This window comes from Venturia canescens, chromosome 3 (assembly GCF_019457755.1).
Source record: "Venturia canescens isolate UGA chromosome 3, ASM1945775v1, whole genome shotgun sequence".
In the NCBI taxonomy this organism is placed as follows: Eukaryota; Metazoa; Arthropoda; class Insecta; order Hymenoptera; family Ichneumonidae; genus Venturia; species Venturia canescens.
In genome coordinates, this window is record NC_057423.1 from 13,414,037 (window position 1) to 13,437,648 (window position 23,612).

Genomic DNA, 23,612 nt, shown 5'->3' on the forward strand with positions numbered 1-23,612 from the left:
TGTTCAATCATATTTGCTAACTTATTCCGGGGGCAACAAAATTCTGATCGGAAAAAAAACATAATTTGAAACAATTCCGATGATGCTGAAGTTTGCAAGGTTGGAGTCCAACGAAACGATGTCAAAAGACTCTCCAACAATTTCATTTCAATTCGTAGTTTTTCAACCTACACCGATGATCCCGTGAAACAAAAAATGAGTGGATTACAAATATTTTTTTTAATCCGCTGGACTTGCACACTTCAGCGTCGCACGATTCCAGTAAAATTAGCAATTGGAGTGAATTTGATACACCGGGGCTTTTATTTTTTCTTTTTTCCATTTTTTTTACTTTTAGAACAATGATTTCGAAAAGCGGAGATCTTGACTCTCGATTTTGTTGCGAAATAATCCCGAAATCTGCTAATCAGCATAATACTCCAATGCTGAAATACACATAATCGAATAATTATTTTCTCCAAAGTTCTAAAACACACAGTCTGGCCAAACACTACCCATTCGTAGTTAACCGAAGCATTATTTGTTTTCTCGACTAAAGAGTCATCGTTTCGTCCCCCATTAAGTTTATTTGTTCTCCTCGATTTCGACGAGTAAATTATTTCGTTAATCGTTTACCAAGAGCCTGTGAAATCTGTGCCTCTTTTTTGCTGCTCTCTCCGCACCTCCTCCCCGCTTTTTCTCACACACACGCACACTCGGTTCGCATTCTCATTGCTCCTTTGTTGAATCTCGCTAAATTTTTAATGGCGAATTAATGATTTGATTAATCGTATAAATGTGAAATCCGTGTGTGTCGGTGCTCACGTATCTCGGTTAGAACGAGCGAGCCTTGTTTGAGCAGCTGTGTTTCTCCTTGTGAAGCTCTGCTTAACACTGCACGCGGAGGATGCAAGCGGCAGTTTATTTGTGCCAACGTCGAGCTGTTCATTCCGTTCCATACGTATCGTGTACGTATTACCCACTGAAAGAGAGGAAGACAGATTGAGAGAGAGAGAGAGAGAGAGAGAGAGGCTGAACTTGCGCGGCAGAGAGCGAGAGAAATAGAGAAAGCGAAAACTCTTTCGTCTCCCCCGTTATCCCGGAGAGCTCGACTCGTCTCGCAGCGATCGCGACGAGGCTGTATGAGTGAACGCAGCGGCGATGCACGGGCTAAATATGTTCGCGTTACGTGCTATTTCGAGGGGATCGAGCGAGAGGCGAGACGACCCGTTGAATTTGTCGGTCGACCGTACGAGCTTTTTCCCTCCCGAAATTCGAATACTCATATCTCAACTACGCCTCGAACAATTATGTCCGAATTTCACATTCAATTTAGATGTATACTCACTCATCCGCGGACATCCGTATCGCGTCCGTCGAGTGTCGAGAATATATTTCAATGCAGCTTTTCAAGCATCCCGTTGATCGTCCCTCAGCAATAAAAACGACGCCCCGTGGAGCTCTCCCCGCGGGGACAAAAATTTCACTAAAAACTACTATGGTGCCATAGAAGTAGGCTTCTATAATATTTATTAATTCTTAGGAACGTACATAGTAATTTTTTGTGGAGCGACTCGATGAAAATTGATGAGTGATGTCAAAATAAATACATCGGTACACACGTATACCGGTATATTATCGTACAATCGCGAATGAAATTCTGTTATTTGCCATAGTAAATTTCTAAACACTTTGGCGTATGATCGATGCTTTTGTGTTCGAGCTCCTCAAATTTTACCATATGTTCAACTGTAAATTTCAATTGTGAAAACAGTAATAAAGTAAAAAAAAACGGAATAATAATTTTACTTGACAGTTCATCATCGAATCAACATAAATTTTACAACGTTTCCTTGGTGAACTATGTTAGGAAAAAATACGCAATTTAAAAATTTTCATTCAGAATTGACTTGGAAATTACAATGTTTTTGGTAAAAACCTTGAAAATGGGTGATATAGAACCCGAATACCATGGCAGCATAGTAATTCTTAATATTTTTTTCTCTCCGTGCGAGGTCTTCAACAATCACTTGGAAAAAGTAGAGACATTTTTGAAGTACGAGTTGGTGGGGGAAGTTTGGAAAAGGCAGAAAATAAAGTTTATTATAAAAACGATCATTTCACACTGAACGGAGCATATCCCCGTTGTTTTTCAATGATAAACTAAAATCCACGATTCACTTGCGAAAGGTTGGATGAGACGTTGAGTGAAAAATATCGTACTCCTTAGCAGGTGAGTAGTGCGAAGGCAACATATTACTCAGATTTATCTTCTTTTACTGTCGGCGTGTTGCCTTTTGTACGAATTAAAAGTATATTCTTCTCAATTCACTCCCTCTCTCTCTCTCTCTCTTACTTTTTATTTCTCTTTTTCTCGTGAAGTTCCATGTACAGCTGCGAGCCTTGGTCGTGCTGACGACGTCCATTGCTCTTGTCTCGTCTTCATCTTGTCGAGAGGATGAAAGCACAAGGCTGAAAGAAAGAGTAAGAGAGAAAAAGAGGAGGGAGAGAGCGAGAGAGTGCCGGACTAAAAGGGAGTCTTGGAGAACACGAGTTTCGTCGCTGATTCCGTTAGCGAAGAAGTAAGAGAGCAAGATAACGCCGCGAGGAATAGAAGAAACAGTTTTATTTATGGACGACCTTGAAAACCAGAGATATTTTGCGTTCGGACGTGGAAGAAAAATGCCTCCGTTTTTCGTTCTGTCTTCCATTTGCTCCCGTCAACCGAGCTATCTCTCGTTGAGCGTGTCAACGAGAAAATCCTTTCGTTGACAAACATCCAAACATTCCATCAACTTTCGTTACCAGAACGTCGATTCATCCTCGTGATTCTTATCTCGAGAAGAAATTTTCTACTCCTCGAAACACCGCGAGCTCAATGCTCGTAAAAAAAAGAAAATATAACGACGAGTGGAATCCGAGGAGAGGGCCAAAGGTGTGCTGAGTGTTTTTGCTCGGTGCCAGGATTTTTCAAATGTATTATTTTTAAAGCGCGCGCGCGCGTGGGGAAAACGACGCCGGCAGTTTTTCAACGCCGATGATCAACCGCACGGCCTCAAAGTCGTTTTCTTCAGTTCTTTTATTTTTCTCCTTCTTTTCTTCGCGCAAGTCCACAAAAGTGGCCGCATCTCTCGCATTTTTCCCATCTCCGGCTTCCTCAAATTCACTTTCAATCCCGTCTAATTCGTCCCTCCATTTATTTTCCCGATTTCGAGCCTGCGAGCCTACTCGGTATCTTCCTCCTCCCCTGAAGATTTCGTCGCAGGAAACTTAAAACTTGGACGGAAACTCCCTCCCACACGTTCACATGCCTCCGTCTCATTTTCCTTCTCTCTTCTTTGTACCGCTCTTTTCTATCTCAATCTCTCTTTGCTACTCGCTTATCTCGACGATGTAGATATTTCTGGCATGTTTATGTGGCTCTCGAGTGATTTAACGCTTATAAGCCCGGGCTCAGCCGCGAACTGAATTCGCTGCATTTGCCATCGTCATCCGCGGAAAATGGATGCTCTCGCAAATCCCCCTCTCCCCCCCCCCCCCCGCCCCCCCGCCTCGACGCTCCGCGGATACCCACATACGCTGACGAAAGCACATGCGAATTCACATTAACGCTGTCGTGGCGTCTCGACGCTACGCAGCGGACGCTTTTCATGGACATCACCTTTCATATATTTTCCGTACGCGCTTTTTCGCTCAGCGTTCCCTCCACGCTTTTTTATTCTTCTCTCTCTCTCTCTCTCTCTCTCTCTCTCTCTCTCTCTCTCTCTCTCGCTTGCTCTTCGCATCCCTCGTAAACAGCAGCAGCACACACCAACGAACAAAATATCTTGGCTCCCGTTCAGATATTCGCGCTTAACGCTTGCATTAATCATAAAATGCGAATATATACGGGTTCACCGTGTTGTTATTATTATTATTATTGTTGTTGTTGTCGTTGTTACGACGAGGGTTATAACTGTATATCGAAAAGTATGAGGGGCTGTGTGCGAGGCGTACGAACTTTGGGCACGGTCCCCAGACACCGAAATAATCTTACACCGCGGCTCATACCCGCTCGTCGATTACTCACTCGGGAGGGAAAAAAAATCGTTGCTCTTCGTTTCCTCAAATGTATAAATAGAGACTCATCGACCTCTGATCGGGCGCGGGGAAGGGAAAAAAGCAATTTTATAGCACGACGGAAAAATCGTGTCGCACTAAAAGAAACTCGGCTATATTCCCAACCGTATTTTTCTCTCTCCTCGATAATAAATTACTGATTTTAGCCACGGATACACCGAATAAAAACCTCGTTTTGACTAGCATCGTATTTACGTATGAAATACATGAAATAACTTGAGGCGCACCACAACGCGACGCGTGTATAAAGAACGTCAGAAAAATATACATCGCCCATGTACGACGCTCTCTGTATAATCGGGCCGCTCGCTCGTGCGGTATAGCCTTGTACCATGAATTGGGTCGCGAGCGTCGAGAACGACGGGCTCGTGCTTGGTGCATTGACAGGGGATGAGGGTAGCCACCCCTTCGGCTCTATCGTGACTAGCCAGCCGGGCTCGCACACACCAACGAATAAGCCAGCCCTCCTGTCGCTCTCCCTTGCTACTTCAACTCATCCAACTGTGTCTATATGCCTTGTGAGAATGTGTCTATGCGCGTGGGCGAGTGTGCTCCAAAGCGCCTTTCAAACGATCTGCACCCTCGGCTGCTTTACGGCCATCGACGTCTCTCACATACGCTCACGTTTGTCTACCTACTGCATAAAATTCTACATATTCGTGTGTACGCGTGTCCGTGTCGTAGGCCCCGAGTTACCCACGAACGCGCACACACTCGGATACACACTTGGATATTCTTGTGAGAAGGACGTGCACCCAACAGGCCGCTCGTCGCTTCGCTCTTCTCTCTCTCTCTCTCTCTCTCTCTTTGTGCCCCAGTTGCAACGCGCATGCACCCCCGGCTGCGTCGTGCTTGCACTACCGCATCGCCCACATGTGCGCGACTCGCTATCCACCAACTCACTACTCCCTGCGTTACGATTTCCCACACACACACACACGCGCGTATCCATGCTCGTATTGTACGGCGACGAGAAAGGCGTGTACTGTGCGGACAACTGTACGGAAACGAAAGAACACAATCGATTCGTAAGCTCCTGCCAACTCGAGAGTCCCGTTGCCCGACAATCTCCACTTTCCCTGCACCCTTGAGATCCCTGGAATTCGACATGGAGCCACGTGAGCCGATTGTGGAAATCGTCAGGACGTCATTTTCAGTTGTCATTTAATCGGAACTTTCAGCTACTGATATGTTTCCAACTGTTGCTCTTCGACACGCATCGCCCTTTGGACATCACAAGTTCTCTGCTGGTGTCTTCGCGGATCTCAATTTTCTAGAATGCCATGAAATACTCGACGTGACACGTGCTTGTAACTGTGATGAAACCCTTTGGGTTCATAATCGCGGCTCTAACTTGAGAAGTTACATTACCGAGTGGAGGTACTTGGCGCGTAACAACCTATAAGCTGCGCACGGAGGGTTAACAATGTACTGAATTACTCCCTCGAAGGGGGGGCCTCTAGTTAGAGAAGTGCGGATGTTACAGGAACGACTTGACGCAATCAACTTTGAGCTTCTGTTTATACAACTATGACTTCAACTGTCACGGGTCCTCATTCATCTGGAGACGCGACAGCGTCTTGACGCCGAGTCGTATACGCACTCAAGATTGATCGAATTTCCCTCGCACTTGTGAACTTGAAGTCGTCGGCCATTGGTAGACTATTCGACTCGTGGAACAAAGTAAAACTGTGCTAGGGTGATCGTCCATTTGCGAAACACCCGCCATTTAATGAACAAAATTATTAAAAACTAATAATCTCGTTTAATAGCAAGCTAAAGTATTTATTTTCTTCTGACGTTTCTCAAATGTTCACAACAGCTTTGCTGTTGTACCCTGGCGGAGTGCAATTGACACTGCGCGTAAAAAAAATCAAACGCTCAACGAGCTCGTTTTTCGGTAAATCGCAAAAATAGAACCGCGGCTTCGCATGTTTCCGATCAGGCGGTTTGTTATCAGTCAAAAAATTACGATTAACGAAGAGTTTCAATTAATATAAGAATAAAATTGTCCAATCTTCAAGTTTAAGCACTATTTAATTGTGTAGTAATTAAAAACGCATCAAATTTGAGAGTGTTCATTTGTAGGGACAAGTTTCCCAACACTTTGCGTTGAACGAACACTGGAATTTCTCACCTCTCTTCATTGAAAATAAATGACTGATGAATAATTAAAAATATTGATATGTTTCTATTGTGATTTTGATATTATTACGACATGTATTTTTGCATTAATGTTAATTACTCCTTATCAATGAAAATAAACAATAATAGTAGGCATCAGTGAAAGCTGTCATGTTGAATATTAGTGTAAACTCAACGGGTCAAGTGTTCGATCTTTGGAATTTCGGGGATGACGTGTATCTTTTTGCTAATTTCCAGAAAACTCATTGACAGAAAGGAAAAAAAATCGTATACGATATTCAATTCGTCTTTGAACAATGAATGCGTTTTTTTGTGTGTCCTTTTACATTTATCTTGCACTTTAATTTAAAAACAGTTCGCGCAAGCCTTACGTCTTCCTTCAATGGGCAGTTTCTACATTTTTCATCTTTTTGACGCTTTCGTTCAATTATTCCCTCTCGTTTGATTCTCCACGTGCAGGATCGAGTTTATTACCGAGGATTTATGAATTTTACATCCAGATCCATTCGACGCGTGGCAAACAAGTTTATCTCATTCGGTTTCCTGCTCGACTCCTTATTAACTTTTTCATTTTGTATTAACACATCGGTCAAAAGATGATCTAAACTTACTCAACTATATCGCATGTTCAACGACTCCGTATACTGAGCCAAAGATGTTTTGCACTCAAGTATTGCTCAACGATTTCATGCCCTTACATTCGGAATATCAATCTTCAGATGTTGTGTCATTCCAATTTTTTATGACGCTGAAGTTTGCAACGTTGGAGTCCAACGAAATGATTAAAAAAAAACCTCAAATAATTCGAGTAATTCTCCAATTTAATTTCTTGTCGAATTCGCAATTCGTAGTTTTTCAATCTGCACTGATACTTCGTTGCGTAAAAAATTGGTGAATTACAAATGTTTTTTTCGTTCATTTCGTTGGACGTTGCAAACTTGAGCGTCGTAATTTTTTCATAGTGTTGAAGGTTCATCCTCACCATAATATATTGCATATTGTACGATTACTGATTCGTGAGATGCATTGAAGGAAAAATTGAAGCCGTTTCAAGCTGGAGCCCCGATTCGAAACAATTTTTTAGTTATTAGTTCTTCCACCACTGTGCTGGTCTGATCCCGAATGTTCTCTAAGTGGTACGACCTCGTGGACAAGACAGGGACAAATGAAAAAGTCTTAGTAATAGTGGCGTTGGTGGAGAATCGATTTGATGGCCCAGTTACTAGTGGAAAGGGAGTCCTGGCATAGCGTCGTAAACTCGGTCACCGCACCCCCGGATAGAAAGATTCATAATAATCAAACGTTCAAGTAAATACTGGGACTCCCTTATAACACGATTAGCCAAAACAAGCGAGAGCCTCGTGCCTTGGTGGTTTTGATGAAAAAAAAATCACCAGATTACCATCCTGGGAAGATTCCACAAAACTGTGACGTATAAGTAGATTTGAAGATTACGTCACATTTATATAATTGAATTCGATGAAAATTTTCCGATGCTTTCCAGAACGAAGGTTAAGCCCCAGCATCAAAGATGCCATAATTTGAGCCCTTCGCACCTTGTATCGTTACGTCACCGCAGAGGGTGTTCAGCCGATACGAGCTCCACCATCAACCGAGTCCCTCGAATTTCGTTCGTTGAGAGCTGCTCCGGAGCCTGGATGCGAACCCCGGGGGCGAGGGCAGGCATTGACCTAGATGCCCTCTTGCTCTTTCTTTCTCTCTCTCTCTCTCTCCATCTGTGGTAGTCTACGATGCGCACACTCCTGCTCGTAATCCTCTCCCGCCAAGCTGATGGGCGACGTTGGTGCAGGGACAAGACCCTGGCCCTGGGATGAACGCGCCTTGGTGTTTTCTCCTCTGTTTTCATATGTATATAGATGAGGAGCATCAGACGGGGAGCCAGGACCTCTCCCTCCGGTTGGCGGCCTCTGGCGGCGTTTGCTGATGCGCGCCAAGGCTTCGCCGAGCTCCGTGGTGCGCTGACGCTACGCTGGTCCCCCCTTTTGATGCTGCAAACCACCAGGCTGCCAGCATCAATGCTACTGGCCTCGATGCCGCGCTATTGCTTCGGAGAGGGGTGCCAGCGAATGCACCAACAGACTCCTAGGGCTTTCCCCCGGGTGTGCTACCCGCGTGGTCCGTCCTCAAGCTTTCACTCGGATACAACTACTACGCGGTGGGTTGGTGGCCGCTCCCGCGGTAGGGGTATTCAATAACAACACGCAACATCCCTCCTCGATCCTCCCTTTATAGATTCAGAAGGTAGCACATGAAAGAGCTCCTGTTACATCGGCAATGTGTATCGCCCACTTTGGTATTGGTGAGCTCTCGCTGGGGCGGTTCTGCTTATCTCGCGGTATGAGGTTGGCGCCTCTTCGCGAGATTACTCGGCAACGGCCACGGTCGTATTGATCCTGTCTGGGTCCCACCCGCGAAACGACTCTCTCCACGCGGATATCTTTGCTATGTGTATATGCGTGCACCCTTACACGATGCGCTGCTGCTGAAAGGCTGGCTCTCGCATTCACGAAACTCCCATCAAATGAATCCCAACTTTTCGTCATCGCGGCTTCTATCGTCATGTCTTATGAATCTGGGGGATAAATTTTAATGCATCTTCGACTAAATATCCATGCTCTTATTGGCTGCCGTTTGAGTCATCGTGGAATGTGAGATAACAGCATTTAGACATTGTTAATTTCACGTGATCGTAGCTTCTTCATGAATGCGTATGAATTCGAGGACGACACAGAAACAAATAGTCGTTGTTGTTCAATCAACTTTACTGACTGCTTTTCAATATAATTTCATCTGCTTGGCAAACTGTTGTCTCACTCGATACAACACTTCCCGGCAAAGTTCGTGCATCCAATTAGCCAACATCGTTAATACGTATTTGCGGAGTTAACGCTTCTGGACAAATGTATAAATCACTCGGCGCCTTCATTAAGGGAAGGATCACTCCCATAAGCCCGGGGATGTAGCTGAAAATTCCGAACCGGTCATTTATCCAGACCGTCCGTCCAAAGAGTATGAAAAAATTTCGGTTCGTTTTCGCCATTCTTTAACGTGGGCTGATGTTTTTATTTTTTTTTCATCGAACGAACGGTGCGGAAAAATTTCACTTCTGAAGGTCCGCAGCAGAGGGAACGGTCGTTCCATAGCCTTGGAAAGCTCACAAGTGAATAATCGTTCACTGCTATAAACCTTATATCGTGGGAGGGCTACAAAGATGTTTTTTCTACTTATTCGAAAGTGAGCGATACGGCGTGCTCACTACCCTTGCAAAAACAACACTGTTGAAGTTTATTAATAGCACGATCGACTCGATCAAGTGGTTGGATCTGATCTTGAAATTCATGGCTCATTAACTCATTAATTCATGCAAAATGGACGAACGCCGGCTCCCTTTTCTCGACTACGGACGTGCGAGCCATGTAGAAGAATATCGAGAAATGTGGAGGTTCGTTACCGCGTGAAAAATGGGCGAAGCATGATGATAAGGGGATGAAGTCTTTGCAGGCCACGATAAGTAAACTAACATATGCGTTTAATTTCCACTTCAGTGGCTCCCTCACACCAACATACTTGGCTCGATTGAAGTCTGCCACTAGTGAAGTGAAAAAAATATGATTAAGAAGACTCAGCCGATCGGCAATAAACTCGAAGACGCTCCTCATTACAGAACCGTTTTTCATGATCGATGTTTTATTACGGACGTTCTCACTCAGTGTACTTGCTGGATAAATAGTCCGACGCATACTCGTTCATAAAATTAACGAAAGACGTTGATAGATTTACTGTTCCACATCATTGCGTTGATTGCATTAACGAACACTTAAACGTGACACGACGTTACAGATCATTTGTGCAGAACTAATTCGATCTACGTGGACCATGAAACTAAATATTTAACTCATCCCGCGAAAATTTCGTGAAATTGGTCTAAATTGCAACAAGAGACATTGCCTGAGGCACAAAACATGGGAATCGCATAATCTGCCAATTTTGTCGTCTAGCTCAACTTGGACCGCTCAGCCGCTGCTTTCGTCCGTGGGAAAAGGATTCGAGGGAAAACCGCGCGGAGTTTCCCTAAATACAATTACCGAGTTTACCTGCGCAGCGGCTAACCATGAGGAACTCCAACAATATTTTCGCTGAGGGATCATCCGTTCAGCGTGTCAAACAAATGGAACCAGAGCAACACCGGCCTCGGTTATCCAACTTTGTTTCGATGGCAGTGCTATCGACGGAACATCTGAATTCGGATTCTCTGTTTGCTGGACATTGCGGATTGTTCTTTGCCCGCATCTGGGTCAATCGTATGCGTCATAATGTTATTGTTGTGCGCGTCGCGTGATTGAACTAGGCAAGTGCAAGGCGACTCGTAACCGCGGAACAAGCCAACCGGAAAAGAGAAAAGTACGCGAGAAGACTACTCGTGCCATTTCTGCAATGTGAGCGAAACTCTGGCGCGCAGCTCTGCCAGCATTCCGCATCGCGTTCACTGGACTGTACATACGGATTTATAGACAGTTACTATACAACGAAGCGTTTCTTATCGGGCGAATGAATCCATGCCCGTGCGCTCTTCCCCATCCGTACCAATGACTCGAGACGATAAAATTTCTGAAGGTGACGTTTCCTCCAACCGGAAATATGCAAACGACCGAGTGGCCTGGAGTTCAACGTAAACCCCCAGAAACTCGTTCATCGTGATAATTTGTCCACGTCCTTTGCAAAGTGGAAGAAACAAAATGAGAATCGTCGACAGTTAATGAACGCAGATCGTTGACCCAGAGACGAACCGACGTGTCCACGATTCAGCGGAGCAGTATCAAACTGCTTGTCGGGGTGTGACTCTTCTCATAAAGTTAGAGTTGCGAGGACGAGCGAGGGTAAAAGAGCGCGAGTGAGCGAGCGTCGGAGGCCGTGCCGGCAAGTCTTCCGTGTGTACACGGAAGCAGATTGTACACGTTGTGGGGTGGGTCAGGGTTATGGAGTGTCGGAGGTTAGGCTTCTCGTACGCTCACCATTGCGGAAATGAAAACGGCATCGACCAGTCGACGACCAGAAGACATATGCCCTCAGTCAGCTTTGCGAGCCTCGCAAATCAGTTAAAAGTGAGCTCGTAGACCAAGCCTTCGAGTGTCCTGAGGGAGTGGGAGGGTGGACGGTGAGCGGAGGGAGGGAGAGGAAGTAAGGGATGAACCAAGTGAAAGGGATGGATCGATAGTCTGGCTACGCTCTAATGAGCGCACTGCGGTCATCATAAATATCCTTTCGCCCACGCACACTCGCAAACCTTATCCCCCCAGCTTTCATAACATTCTATCTTCGATTCGAACTACTCTGTTGCCAGAATTAACATAGAAAGTTGTGTAAACATCGGTTCGTTGACAACAGCATTGTGCAATTGCCCGCCCAGTCCTTGTAATGCAATCCAACACGATAATAGATGATACGTTGGATAGACGAATTTCTCGAGGCTGGGAAAATGCCAGTGCGTCAGCTGCAGATGGATCTGGAACACTGCTTTGACCCTGTATTTCGGGCTTGTGTATCGAAGAGCAGAGCGTTTGAGGATTGTTGTGAATTCATTACCGGATCAACTGGGTGTCAAAACCATCATCCTGATGCGAATATTTTATGGAGCATGATATTACGAGCAGCGCATCTAGGACAGTTATTTCGAGATACAACAAACCGGAGGGCTCTTCGAAACAGTGGAGTTGACGTAGGAAGATTTAAATTGCAATCGATCGTTTTTGTTATTGTCAATAGTATCATAGCTGCGGAGTAGAATGTTGGCGTTTTACGAAGCGAAATAAAGCGTCGAAACTTGGCAATATCGCGGCGTCGTACGAATCGCCGGAGCGATTCAAAATTCATTCGTATTTTTATCTTTCGTTGTACCCAGCAAATATTTATTTGGCAAAACAATCTCGTTTCGGCACATCGATTCGCAGTTTTTATGTATTTTCGTCACGGAACAATGATTACCGAGAGTATCTTTGTAGATTTTTTTAATACCGATTGCCGAGCTTACTTCACCGTTGCGTCATTGAGTTAGCCTGGCGACAAGGAACGTGAGATAGAAATTGAGTGGGATCGAACAGGAGCTGGCTGACTTTAGTCACATCGACGGGAAGTGAGCTGCAAAAAGAGAAAGAAGATCGGGCTAGGGCACTGAGCTTCGTCGTGGCATTGGTGCTTCTGGGGCGTGCGTTAGGTGCTACAGTGGTTAAGGTGTCAGGAACCGGACGCGACGTCGACAGGCGAAACGCCGACACTCACGAGACGCATTCGTGATGAGAATTTACCTCTCGAGTCCACAGTCTGCCGCGTGCTTTCCCTTCCATTTATATACCTTAAATTCCCGTTTGGACTCTCCGTCCGTGAGACTTACATGAGAGCCTCTTTCACACTTTGCGCCACAAGGTTGCCTATCCTGACCGTTTCCTCTCATTTTTTCATCGCTATCGTTTCCCCCGCGTTTTAACCTTCCGAAAGTTGGACTAAGTGAGTTGTGCTTGTAGTGACTTTGACTTGAGGAATTCCTCATTTGACGCGACATCATCGACCCTTTTATTTTCCGCGCGTGAGCTAAATGACGACGCAAAACCGTCTCGAATGCTCGGTCCACCAGGGCGGATACCGAACTTCATTGGGAAAGTTTGCTCACCGGTTTAACGCACAGCAGCTTATCCGTACCTCGAGCCTCGTCCAAAAGAACGTCGTTTGTGGTCCATGACGAAGAACAAATTGGTTAATGCTCGCCCCGACTCTGATAATGTTTTTGCAAACAGCAGTACACACCGCAACAGTGTAAAAACATCGTGGCGATATTTTTGCAATGCGATACATTTCGTAGCGTGACAACGCTAGCAATAAACAAGGCTTGAATATTTTTTTGACACGCGGAGCCAGAAACGAGGTCCCGGATTGCGAGGCGGCTCTCCCAGGCTCCGTGAAAATTTTCTTCGGAGCTCCCTCTCTCTCTCTTTCTGTTTCTTTTCCTCTTGCTCTCTCTCTCTCTCTCTCCAGGTGGGTCCGCGGCGTAAACAAGAGTTTCGAGAGCTGACAGGAGGACTTGAACGAGGAGCGTTACGCTCATTTTTTTGGGCCACTCGCGCTCGAGTCTCGTTCTCGTCCCTCTCGACTGCGTAGAAAGTCTGGCGGGGCATGAACGCGCGCGCGTGTTCCTCTTTCCCTCCGTCGCTTCCCTGCAGACTGGCCTCCTCGTGGCGCGTTTCACTCTTCGTCTTCCTTTATCTCTTCACATCCGTCTTTCTCCTTCTCTCTCTCTCTCTCGTGGCTGCCTCCTCCGTCACCGAATTCTCGGGGCCCGCGGACCCACTCTCCCGCCTCAAGAGGGGGCCTTGAGTCCGGCAGTTTCGGCAACTGCGTCACGGTACCAGGTACCCGGCGGGATCTCTCTATACTTAATACTATTTTCATACAGTGTATTAGCTTGTGTTGACGGATACTGTCGTATGTTAGGTCGCTTGGCCAACCTCTTACTCATATTTCTTCAAATTTCAAGCTTTACGGAAGATGAAACAATATGCAATGTTAGCGCGTTGTTTTTCCTATTAAAAAGTCACGTTCGTCGTTCCAAGTGTCTAACGTCTCGTTTCTTCTTTTTTGTCAATGTTGCAGATACCTCAGGACAGCAGAAATACCATCGCAGATGAGCAGGATGCAGGGCAGCGTCTCAATGCCCACGTGAAAATGCGATGGCCCATGGGAATATAAATAATTTGACAAGTAAACATAATAACAATATTAATAACCGTACTAATCGTAATAATCGTCACAGTCGTAATAATCGTTATAATTATAATAATCATAAAAAGTAGCGTGTTAACGTAAAAAGTGGAAAAAAAAATAAGAGATTTAAAAATTTACAAAGTGCGAACCAACAAACCTCCAGTGCAAAGACAAACAATAAGAGAGACTTCATCTTATCAAAGAGAGACGGTGAAGACTTTATTTTTCGTGGATTAAGATTCAAGGCTTTGGAAGGAGCGAGCTAGTGTTGCCGTGTGCGTGTGTGCGTGAGTGCGTGTGTTTGCCTCTTTCTTCGTACGCGGACGTGAAAGGGGAAGATAGAAAAAAAAACGTGGAAGGGACTAACCAGAGATAAAGAGAACGGGAACGTGGAGCTTTTTTTGAAATAATAGTACAAGAATCAGGTACGGAGACTGTGCCTCCATGGATGTTTGCAGTAATCGAATTCACTTTTCGAATAAATCAGATAAATAAAGTTTGATTTGTGTACAATTCGTATAGATAATATATGTAACGAGTGATAAAAAAAAAAAAAAAAGCAGAAAAAGAGAAAGTGAAAATAGGAATAACCTTGTGCAAGTGTCATCGGTGCAGCTCTCGAATCAGGTTTCCTCGTCCTGTTTTCGCTCGTTCGTATAAAGAAAGAGGAATTAACGAATAACAACAAGAAAGAAGAGTGGCATTGGAAAAACTATCGGGACGCTGGTAAGGACGAAAACGAACGAAAGTCTGAGGGCACATGATGGAAAAAGCCGTGGCTCGATCGCTAACGGTGTACTACGATTATAACGATCTATCTCCGGAATCAGAGTCAACGAGTAGGACATCCTTATCGAAGGAATTTGCGACGATCGCTCTTCTTTTCCAGGAGGCCTATAATTTTGGATAAAACGAATAAAGGCGTGGTAGAAAAGAAAGGAAGAAAGATTATAAACGGTCGGCAATCTCAGAGATCTCGGCTTTCCATCGGCATTCCTCTGCAACGAAGATCATAATAGGAAGCACCGAAGGACTTCCTAGGTTGGTGGAACAATTCCGTATCAATGGTCAGTCGTCTGGATCGGATTTTTACACACTCGCTTAGTGCACCAGTTGGCGTTGATCGTCTCGTTTGCTAATAAATCTGTCCTAAGAGGCGAGGTCGAAACACGAGCTGTCCTGGAACGTAGGGCGATTCGTGAATGAATAAAAAGCAGCCGTACACTGAGCTCTTGAATGTGCGTAGTAGATCGGGTACATGAGACTGTGCCCGCCGGTGACAACGTCATCCTCGACAATATGCGCGGAGCTGCAAGTGGTGCTTCACCCTCGACAGTTTCCATTAAAGTCGGTAGAACACGTGTCACGGTGACGAGTTTGGTGAGCAACAACGTTACGGTGCGTTACAATGAGGCGTCGCGGGGCGGTGTTCCCGGGACGACGACGACGACGACGGCGAGTGACATCGGCGGCGGTGGCGGTGGCGGAGGCGGTGGAACCCTTACAGGACTTGCTCTGGCACCCTCATCCAGGATGAGTCCACCATCCAATATGGACACGTCGGAAGGTCCCACGCTCGGAGGCGGTCCGGCGGTCGCGTTGATTAAGGCCGAGACACCAGAAGGACAGCACAGAGCTACAACTTCCGCGTCAGCGGTTACGGGACCAGTCGGACCGGGAAGTGGCCTCTTCGCTGGCATAGCTAGCAGCAATAAACGTCCGAGGCCCGATGATTGGCTGGCACCAAATAGCCCGAGCTCACCGCAAGGCCCGCTCCCGACTCAACACCTCATTTATACGACCCCACAGCAACAATTGTCCAATGCTCAGCAGCAGCAACAGCAGCAGCAGCAACAACAACAACAACAGCAACAGCAACAGTCACAATCGCAACAACAATCGCAACAACAGCCCCCCCAACAATCAGCCTCCCAAACCCAAGTGCAAACGTTACAAATGCAGCAGCAACAACAACAACAACAACAACAACAGCCTCCGATGGCTCATTCGACTCCGATTAGCCAACCTCAAGTGCAACCTCAACAACAACAACAACAACAACCCCCGAACAACAACGGTTACGCAAGTCCCATGTCCTCGGGAAGCTACGATCCCTACAGCCCTAACGGAAAAATAGGTAAGTTTTGTCATACATCAATTTTCATAGCCTCGACACTGTTGTGCTGTTCGAAATTCATGATGATCAAGAGTCGCGGCAGCGACTCTGAGACAAGTAAATTATGTTATGACGAGTCGCTGCTAGAGAGTCTTCACCGGAGCGATAGCGTTTCCAATTCTTTTCGAAAATTTACAAAATTTGTTTCTTTAATAATTCATTAAGGAAGCTGAGGCATTAGAAAGAAAATGATGTCGTCGCTTTTAAACCAATTGCATCTTATAAAGTGAAGTGTAAAAAAATCAGTTGAATTTTCAGACAGTTTAGGAGCGTCGTTGCTGAGAAAAATCAATAACAATTTGGGCCAAATAACGTTATGGAAGTCGAGACACGTTCAGTGATATCTCCGTTAAAAGTGATGCTAAAAATATTAAATTTTTTGGACAACATGAGCAAAGCTTGCTGAATAGTGTCTATTTTTATCAGATTTATTAGGAGATTTGCTGAGATTATATTAATAATAATAATCTGTTTCCCGTGCAGTTTTTTAAGGCTAGGATCGTCACCGTCCGTGTTTTCGACTGAGCTTTCACCAATTTTTCGTCTTTTTTTTCCCCGATTCTTCTTTGAAGTGTATGCAACATCGCCAAACTGTAAACTGCTGGCCCAACTTTTGAAAGGTACAGGTCATAACTTTTGGATAATAAAAATGACTGTACGGCCTCAACCTCCTTAATTACAGTATTTCAGGGGATACTGTAAGTTGACGTATATAGTTTTTCTTTCGATTGCGACCTCTTGGAACTCTGTAGCTCAACCCGTTGAAGAGATGAATTATCTATTTTTTAATATCATCAAAAAATGTTGCATTTTTCGCACACATTTTTGATGTTTATTCGTTTTTTATTTAGTGAAAATCTGGTGGAAATAATACAAGTATATGTAACTATATACATTTCCGTGATAATATCGACCCATGGTGTGTTGTTTACTAAATGCTGATGAGGTTATAACATCAATTTTTGAAACACCAAACACTTTAGCTTCGTTATTAATCGAAATAACACGATGTTTTTATTATTCCCCCCATCACTATGCGAAGCGTTTTGTTCATCGATATAATGTTGGCTCGGCGCGGCTCGAGCCAGCAGACGACAGAGCTGTCAATGTGCTTGTTCCAAAACTCTACCGAGTCTCTTGATTCGTGAAACCATGAAATTGTACACAACTCGGACAAATGCTCGGAGCCCGAAATATTACAGCCGATGTTCCGATAACCGCGATATTACCGCGCCAGGCGAAACGTAAAGTGCGAAGCGAAGGTATTTATCGCTTGATCAGCGCGTTATAAAGTTCTTCTGTAGCCTGAAAGATAGAGATTAACGAAAATAGGGGGGAGGGGGCGGCAGAAGAAAGAGAGACGGCAAGAGAATTAAAGGAAGGAGGTAGCTGACCACAGAGTCGAGAGGGAAGATCGTGCCTCCTTGATCGCCGTTTATACATCCACTTTCTCCCAAGGGGTATCCGGAAGATGTAGGTGCCTCGCCTGCCAGAGAATTCTTGCTATATAAGGTATCTCTACTTCGGGTTGGCGGGCGTGTACGAAAAAGAATGAGAAAAAACACCCACACACGTACACACACGAAAGATCCTTTTGCATCCACATCCTCGTTGCACCAGCAGAGTCGAAATCGAAAAGGCGAAGATGAATAAAAAAAAAAAAAAAAAAAAAAGCACAAAACAGCCAAACTTTTATACCCGTGCATTATAATTTATTCTCCGTGACTTAACGTATAAAAAATATCGCCGGTGCGATCTCTTGTTTCGAATGCATTATTAACGGCCTATTATGATATCTATATACGAACGAGACCAGGCGGAAAGAGCCCCCGGTATATATACAGTCCCTCGTCATTAGACAGCTACACACAATCTATAATTAGTCGAGATTAAGCGAGATATAAAGTCACGATTAGAAATTGGTTGGCGGCCGAGAGAGGGGACCACGTACAACTTTTGACTCGGAAGATAGAAAGTACGGGGCGTTCGATGTGAATAATAGCTCGGAGATGAATCGCTACTTTCACGTACGAATCAACTTGCACACACTGCTGTTCCGATTCAGCGTATTCGAAGTGTCTCTGGATGACGAAACGTTGCTAAATATTAAGGGGAAAAAACAATCGGCACCGCTGGAATTGGATCTGGCTGAGTATCAATGCGAGCCTCTCGGAATCAGACTTTACCGATCAACGCGCTTTCGTCAAGGCATCGGGAACGAAACTTGACAATCAGCAGTCATATTTGAGGACAAGATCGAAGGAACCAACGCGGAAATCATGAGCCATGTCGAACATCCACAGAATTCAGTATTCCCTTTACGGGAACGTTCTCCCTGATGCCGCTGCCGTTAAGGAGGGTGGATCGCGACGATACAATGTTGCCATGTTAAAAATATTGAGAATTTAAAATGATAAGAATTTCATAAAATTTGGTAAATGTATTCTTTAAAAATATATAAGACAATATAAATTTTTTTAGATTTTTCTACCTCATAGCTCTCCAGTGATCGAACACTTATAAGTTCACGTGTATAAGCATGACGCTGAAGTTTCCAACGTTGGAGTCCAACGAAATGATCTAAAAAAACTCTCAAATAATTCCAGTAAATCTCCAATTTTGTTCCCTGCCGAATTTCCATTTCGTAATTTTTTAAGCCGCATCAATAATTCGTGAAATAATAAAATAATGAATTATAAATTTTTTTTCGTTCATTTCGTTCAACTCCAACGTTGCAAACTTCAGCGTCGTGTATAAGCGTAGAGTTTGCATAAATACAGTTTTACATCTCGTGCATAAGGACTTCGATTTAACGCTCAATTATGCGATAACCGTGTGGTAAAAAAATATGAAAAAAATTGTATTTGTATGGTTGATGCCAAAAAATGTTATCACGAAATTTGATAAAATTCTGATTATTTTTATTTCATGATCCACCCTCCTTAAACACTAGACCAGCGTCCCCGATATTCACTGGGAGAGGAAACGACATTTTTGCATTGTTAGAGAGTGACAAGATCGCTGTCCAGTGAGGGGGAACGCTCTTGGATGCTGGTCAAGTCAACGGAACGTTGAGATTACTGTCGGCATCTTTCAGCCAGCGCGGTAACTCGTGAACCGGCTAAAGTATCTCATCAACTTTTAGGAAAAGAAAATACCTTCGGAATCAAGAGTAAAAGTCGTAACTGTTCATCCAAGATAAAAAATTATTCGAAGAAACGGATTTCAGCGGTTCGACGCCGTTGAGGACTTTGCGCAATCGCACCGTTTTGGCTCTCAGCTACGATATTCACTGCTTCGCCAAGCTCTTTCTGGACAACAGGGAGACACGAATTTGATCCGAGTCTGCTGGTCACAGCCTAGCAACGATTCGTAAAGCCGTCCCAGAACCTCCGCGTCACCTCTCGTCGCCTCGATTCAAACCGCGCCGTTTTACCGAGACGTTGAACCGCCAACGCTCTCGTTGTAAACTCCGCAAACCTCATCCATCTAGAATCCACTGAATATTGAAAAACCAATCATCAGTAAGGCGAATGAGATTGGCAGCGAAGACGAGTTGCAAGCTTATCATCGATTCACCAATTACCGCGACGTTTTTTTCTCCATCTCAAGCCGTATGCCATATTTACACGCTCGAGAGTGCGTCCTTGAGACCCCGTCGAGTTCTCGCGTCGTCCCATTTATATACGTACACTCGATAAGATCGCTCACTGTCTTGACACAGCCAATTAAAAAGCATATAGGACTGTATAGGAGAACGCAACGCAGCGTATTATACGCGCCGGTTCTCACCCGGAGTATATAAGCCATGGGAACGAAGCGATCCACGGCAACGGGGGGCAATGTAGAGCGGTTATAGGCTCGAGAGATACGAGCCAGCACAAAACACGCGGTTTTATTAATATTTCATATATCGTCGCGAACTAGTTGAATCGTATACGCCATCGTTGTACAATCCGCATCAAGCGCTGGATGCAAGAAAACTTTAAATTTGCTCAACCGCTTCTTCAACTCGACGCAGTGTTGATCCATCCGCGAATATCTCACCGAGAGGCAGACCGAAATCATGAAATTATGCGGCAGTGCAATTACTAAATTCAGGGAAAAATAGTGCAGACACAATCAACAGAGCGTACACGAGTCTCTCAAAAAATTATTCACTCGCGCAACTCTCTCAATCTTCATAACTTCGTCGTCACGCGCGCATCGAGATCTTATCCCCATCGACCGACCAGTTTCTCCCTCAGTCTAGAACCAAATGATGCTTATCTGCAAAATCCACTGTGAGCTCGATCTTCAGATATCATTGAAATAAAAGATGATTCGTAAGTTTACTCGCGATCCCTCGTGCTACGGGCCTCCTCAATCAACGTGTCTCACGATCGATCGGCACTGGCCGGTGCTGGTATATACCGATCACCGAAGCGTGCAATCGACGAGTCGCTAAATGCGAGCGTCCTCGTCTGATGCACCAGCGAACGCGGCCATCATCGACGGACCACACCACGAGCTCAACTCACAACGTGGGCTTTCCCGCGCCTCTCTGCTACAACTATTAGATCCATCGATCCTTTAATCACAAGCTCCTCGATTACTCGGGGTGTCCCTTTTCTCGTGTACACTAATAATTGGCAGGGCAGAGAAAAAGACGGGGAAAATCGACGACACTTGAGTGTCGTTTTTTTGCAACGTTGGAGTCCAACGAAACGAACGAGAAAATGATTTGTAAGGCATCATTTTTTTATTTCACGAATGATTGGTGTGGGTTGAAAAATGACAAAATGCAAATTTAGCTGCTGCAAGGAACAAAATTGAAGATTCATTGGAATTATTCGAGAGTTTTTTTTAGGTCATTTCGTTGGACCCCAACGTTGCAAACTTCATGAAAATTGGAGATAAGTGACTGCCAAGATTCGCTGCATCCCATGCGTTGCAATTTTAAGAATTTTTTTGGACGCTACAAATCAATTTTATTGATTGACATTGAGTGACATGATATTACAAAATAATATTTCCGGAATTTTTAAAACCCGAACATCAATAACTCACTCGATGCTAGCAAATCCTCAAAGGCACTTCAGAAAAAAGTTGTCCATCGGTGAACCGTATAAATCGAAATCTACTCGACCGATCCTTTTGAAATTTGGCGTGGTTATTCCTCCTTACACAATCAACCGGATATCTGCGAAAGAATTTTTTTTTCTCCATTTTTTGCTTTTTTGGTAGCACTTAGAAGTGAAGACACTTTGCCTAAAAAATGAGCCTTTTGTTATTCTAAAATGAATAATCATGAAAAATTTGCAAAAAGCTCTCGCAGATACCAGGTCAGCTGTGTAAGGAAGTAGCGTGCCAACTTTCGAAAGGATCGGTCGAGTTGATTTCAATTTACACTGTTCACCGGTGGGCAACTTTTTTCCAGAGTGTCTCTGCAACCATCGAGTAAATTATTGATATTCGAGTTTTAAAAATTCTGGAAATTTTCTTCACATATCGTATTATAATGTCACAATCAATAAAAAAATTTGTATTATCTGTAGCGTCTAAACAAAATTCTTAACATATTTTTTTCACCGAATTGACGTTAGCCCGCCCTTAATCGAGCCCATAACAAAATAATATTACATATTTTTATGCATGCGTTTTCAATACTTTGCAACTGTACAGCATGACCTGGAATTCGCTCGCAGCTTTCGAAGAGTTTTTAGCTCACGAAGTCTCCGACGAAAGTGTCTCGAGCCATTTTACAATCTGATAGACCGTTAATTAGATATAAATTGATTAGTTATGACGAGCAATGAATTGGGTGCGTAGCACCAGTGGGCGTGTTGCCGAGCACTGGATTGGCTCTGTATTGAATCTTCGATCTTCGAAAAGAAAAATGGCTGAGGACTTTTCAACCCGGAACCTCGCGATCCATCCAAATTTCAGAGATCAATGATGAATTCTAGGATTTCCTGTTTACGAAGAAGATTCAACTGTAGAAATGCGGGCTCAATGATTGACCGTGCAGAAGGTGCAATCACTCAGGTATACTCCAGGGCAGAGAAGGAAACTCGAACTGTCGATAGTTCAGGGGCGCATATATGCAAAGCCTGTATATAGGAATGAGAAGACAATCGTGAACTCAGCTTCCTCCGCGCACCTTAATTTCCAAGCGCGGTAGCTCCTTTTCGCGGAACATCGTGCAGCACGATCTCGAGAGCAGATCCTAGAATTTATTCATCATCGTCTCGTTTCCAGGGTTCTCACACTTGAGTGCTTTATTAACTGATAAATAATCGAATCGTTGAGAATCCTTGTGTAAATAGCGTGTGCCCGATCGATCTCTTTGACGTTGCTAATCCAAGAGCGATGCTCTCAAGTGCGCACGATCATCAAATTAAATCCCACTTAATTAGAGAGCAATTGCCTTAATGGAAGAGTTCTTTCATACTTTTCTCGTATTATGAGCTCGTTCTTTTTTTTGGCCTCCTCCCTTTTTCTTCTTCCTTCTTGATTTTTTTTCTCCCCTCGTTGAAATTTTCCTCGAGCCTTAACAGCTGCCAGAGATTCACTCTAGTAACTTTCATCCAACTGCTAAGTTTTTATCTCCTACTTCTAGCTCTGAATGAGAATGCTGCTCGCCTTTTTAATCCCATACACGTTCAATTTGCTCCTCATACGAGCCGGTATTTAATACGAATGTGTAAGCGCGCAGTACGTGTGGACGTGTGCGTATGAGCACGCGTGCACGCTCAACGTCCGCGAAAAAGGGAGCATGCCCGGCCGAGCAGTCGCTCGGAGCCGAACGGATGTGACGTCAGCCGACCAAGGCGGCACTTCTTCTGTCTCTTTTCCTTCTCCTCCTCCTCCTCCTCCTCATCCGATCTCCGCCTCTCTCCTCGTCTCTCTTGATCTTTGCCAGTCTCTTGGACCGCGTTCCATCTCACTCGCTCCCTACTTGCAGCGTGTCCACTTCCGTCAATCGGACTATGCACGCTTGCACTACTGCCATACTGCTCTCCCTCCGGCCTCGTCGAGTTACTCGTCGTCTCTCGGCCACGCCACAGCACTCGTATACGTACGCAATTGCCAACCAGCAACACCGGTTGCTCCCGCACAGTAATTGGCCCTCGTCTAATTGACGCTTGTTTTCTATGAGTTATTTAAATCGGCGGGCTTAACTAGTCGTACAAAATGGACGTTTCAACCCGTTTCGATTGATATCAATTTAAATATCATCGCTCATTCAACGCTGTATTTTATCATGCAACAATTTATTCTACATTTGTTTATTTTGAGAACCGTTGTTGTAAGACAACTTGACAAACTCGTATGCGAAGCGTACCGCTGCGTGGCGATTCATTTATCCTTGTCGCATTAACTCACAGACGCTCACGCTACGCATGTATATTCATGTTATTTATACCGAGCATAGAAC

The 23,612-nt window shown here is 44.6% G+C and overlaps 1 protein-coding gene across 3 annotated transcripts in view; it reads left to right on the top strand.

Annotated features, from left to right (window-relative positions):
- LOC122408181 (ecdysone receptor-like) overlaps nt 1-23,612 on the top strand; it is a 189,884-nt gene that overhangs the window by 58,498 nt on the left and 107,774 nt on the right. For all 3 annotated transcript variants that reach the window (XM_043414822.1, XM_043414820.1, XM_043414821.1), the window contains one exon: nt 13,906-16,153. In XM_043414822.1, coding sequence (XP_043270757.1) covers nt 15,253-16,153 — 901 coding nt within the window. In that variant the 5' untranslated portion in view covers nt 13,906-15,252. The remainder of the gene's footprint in view (nt 1-13,905; nt 16,154-23,612) is intronic.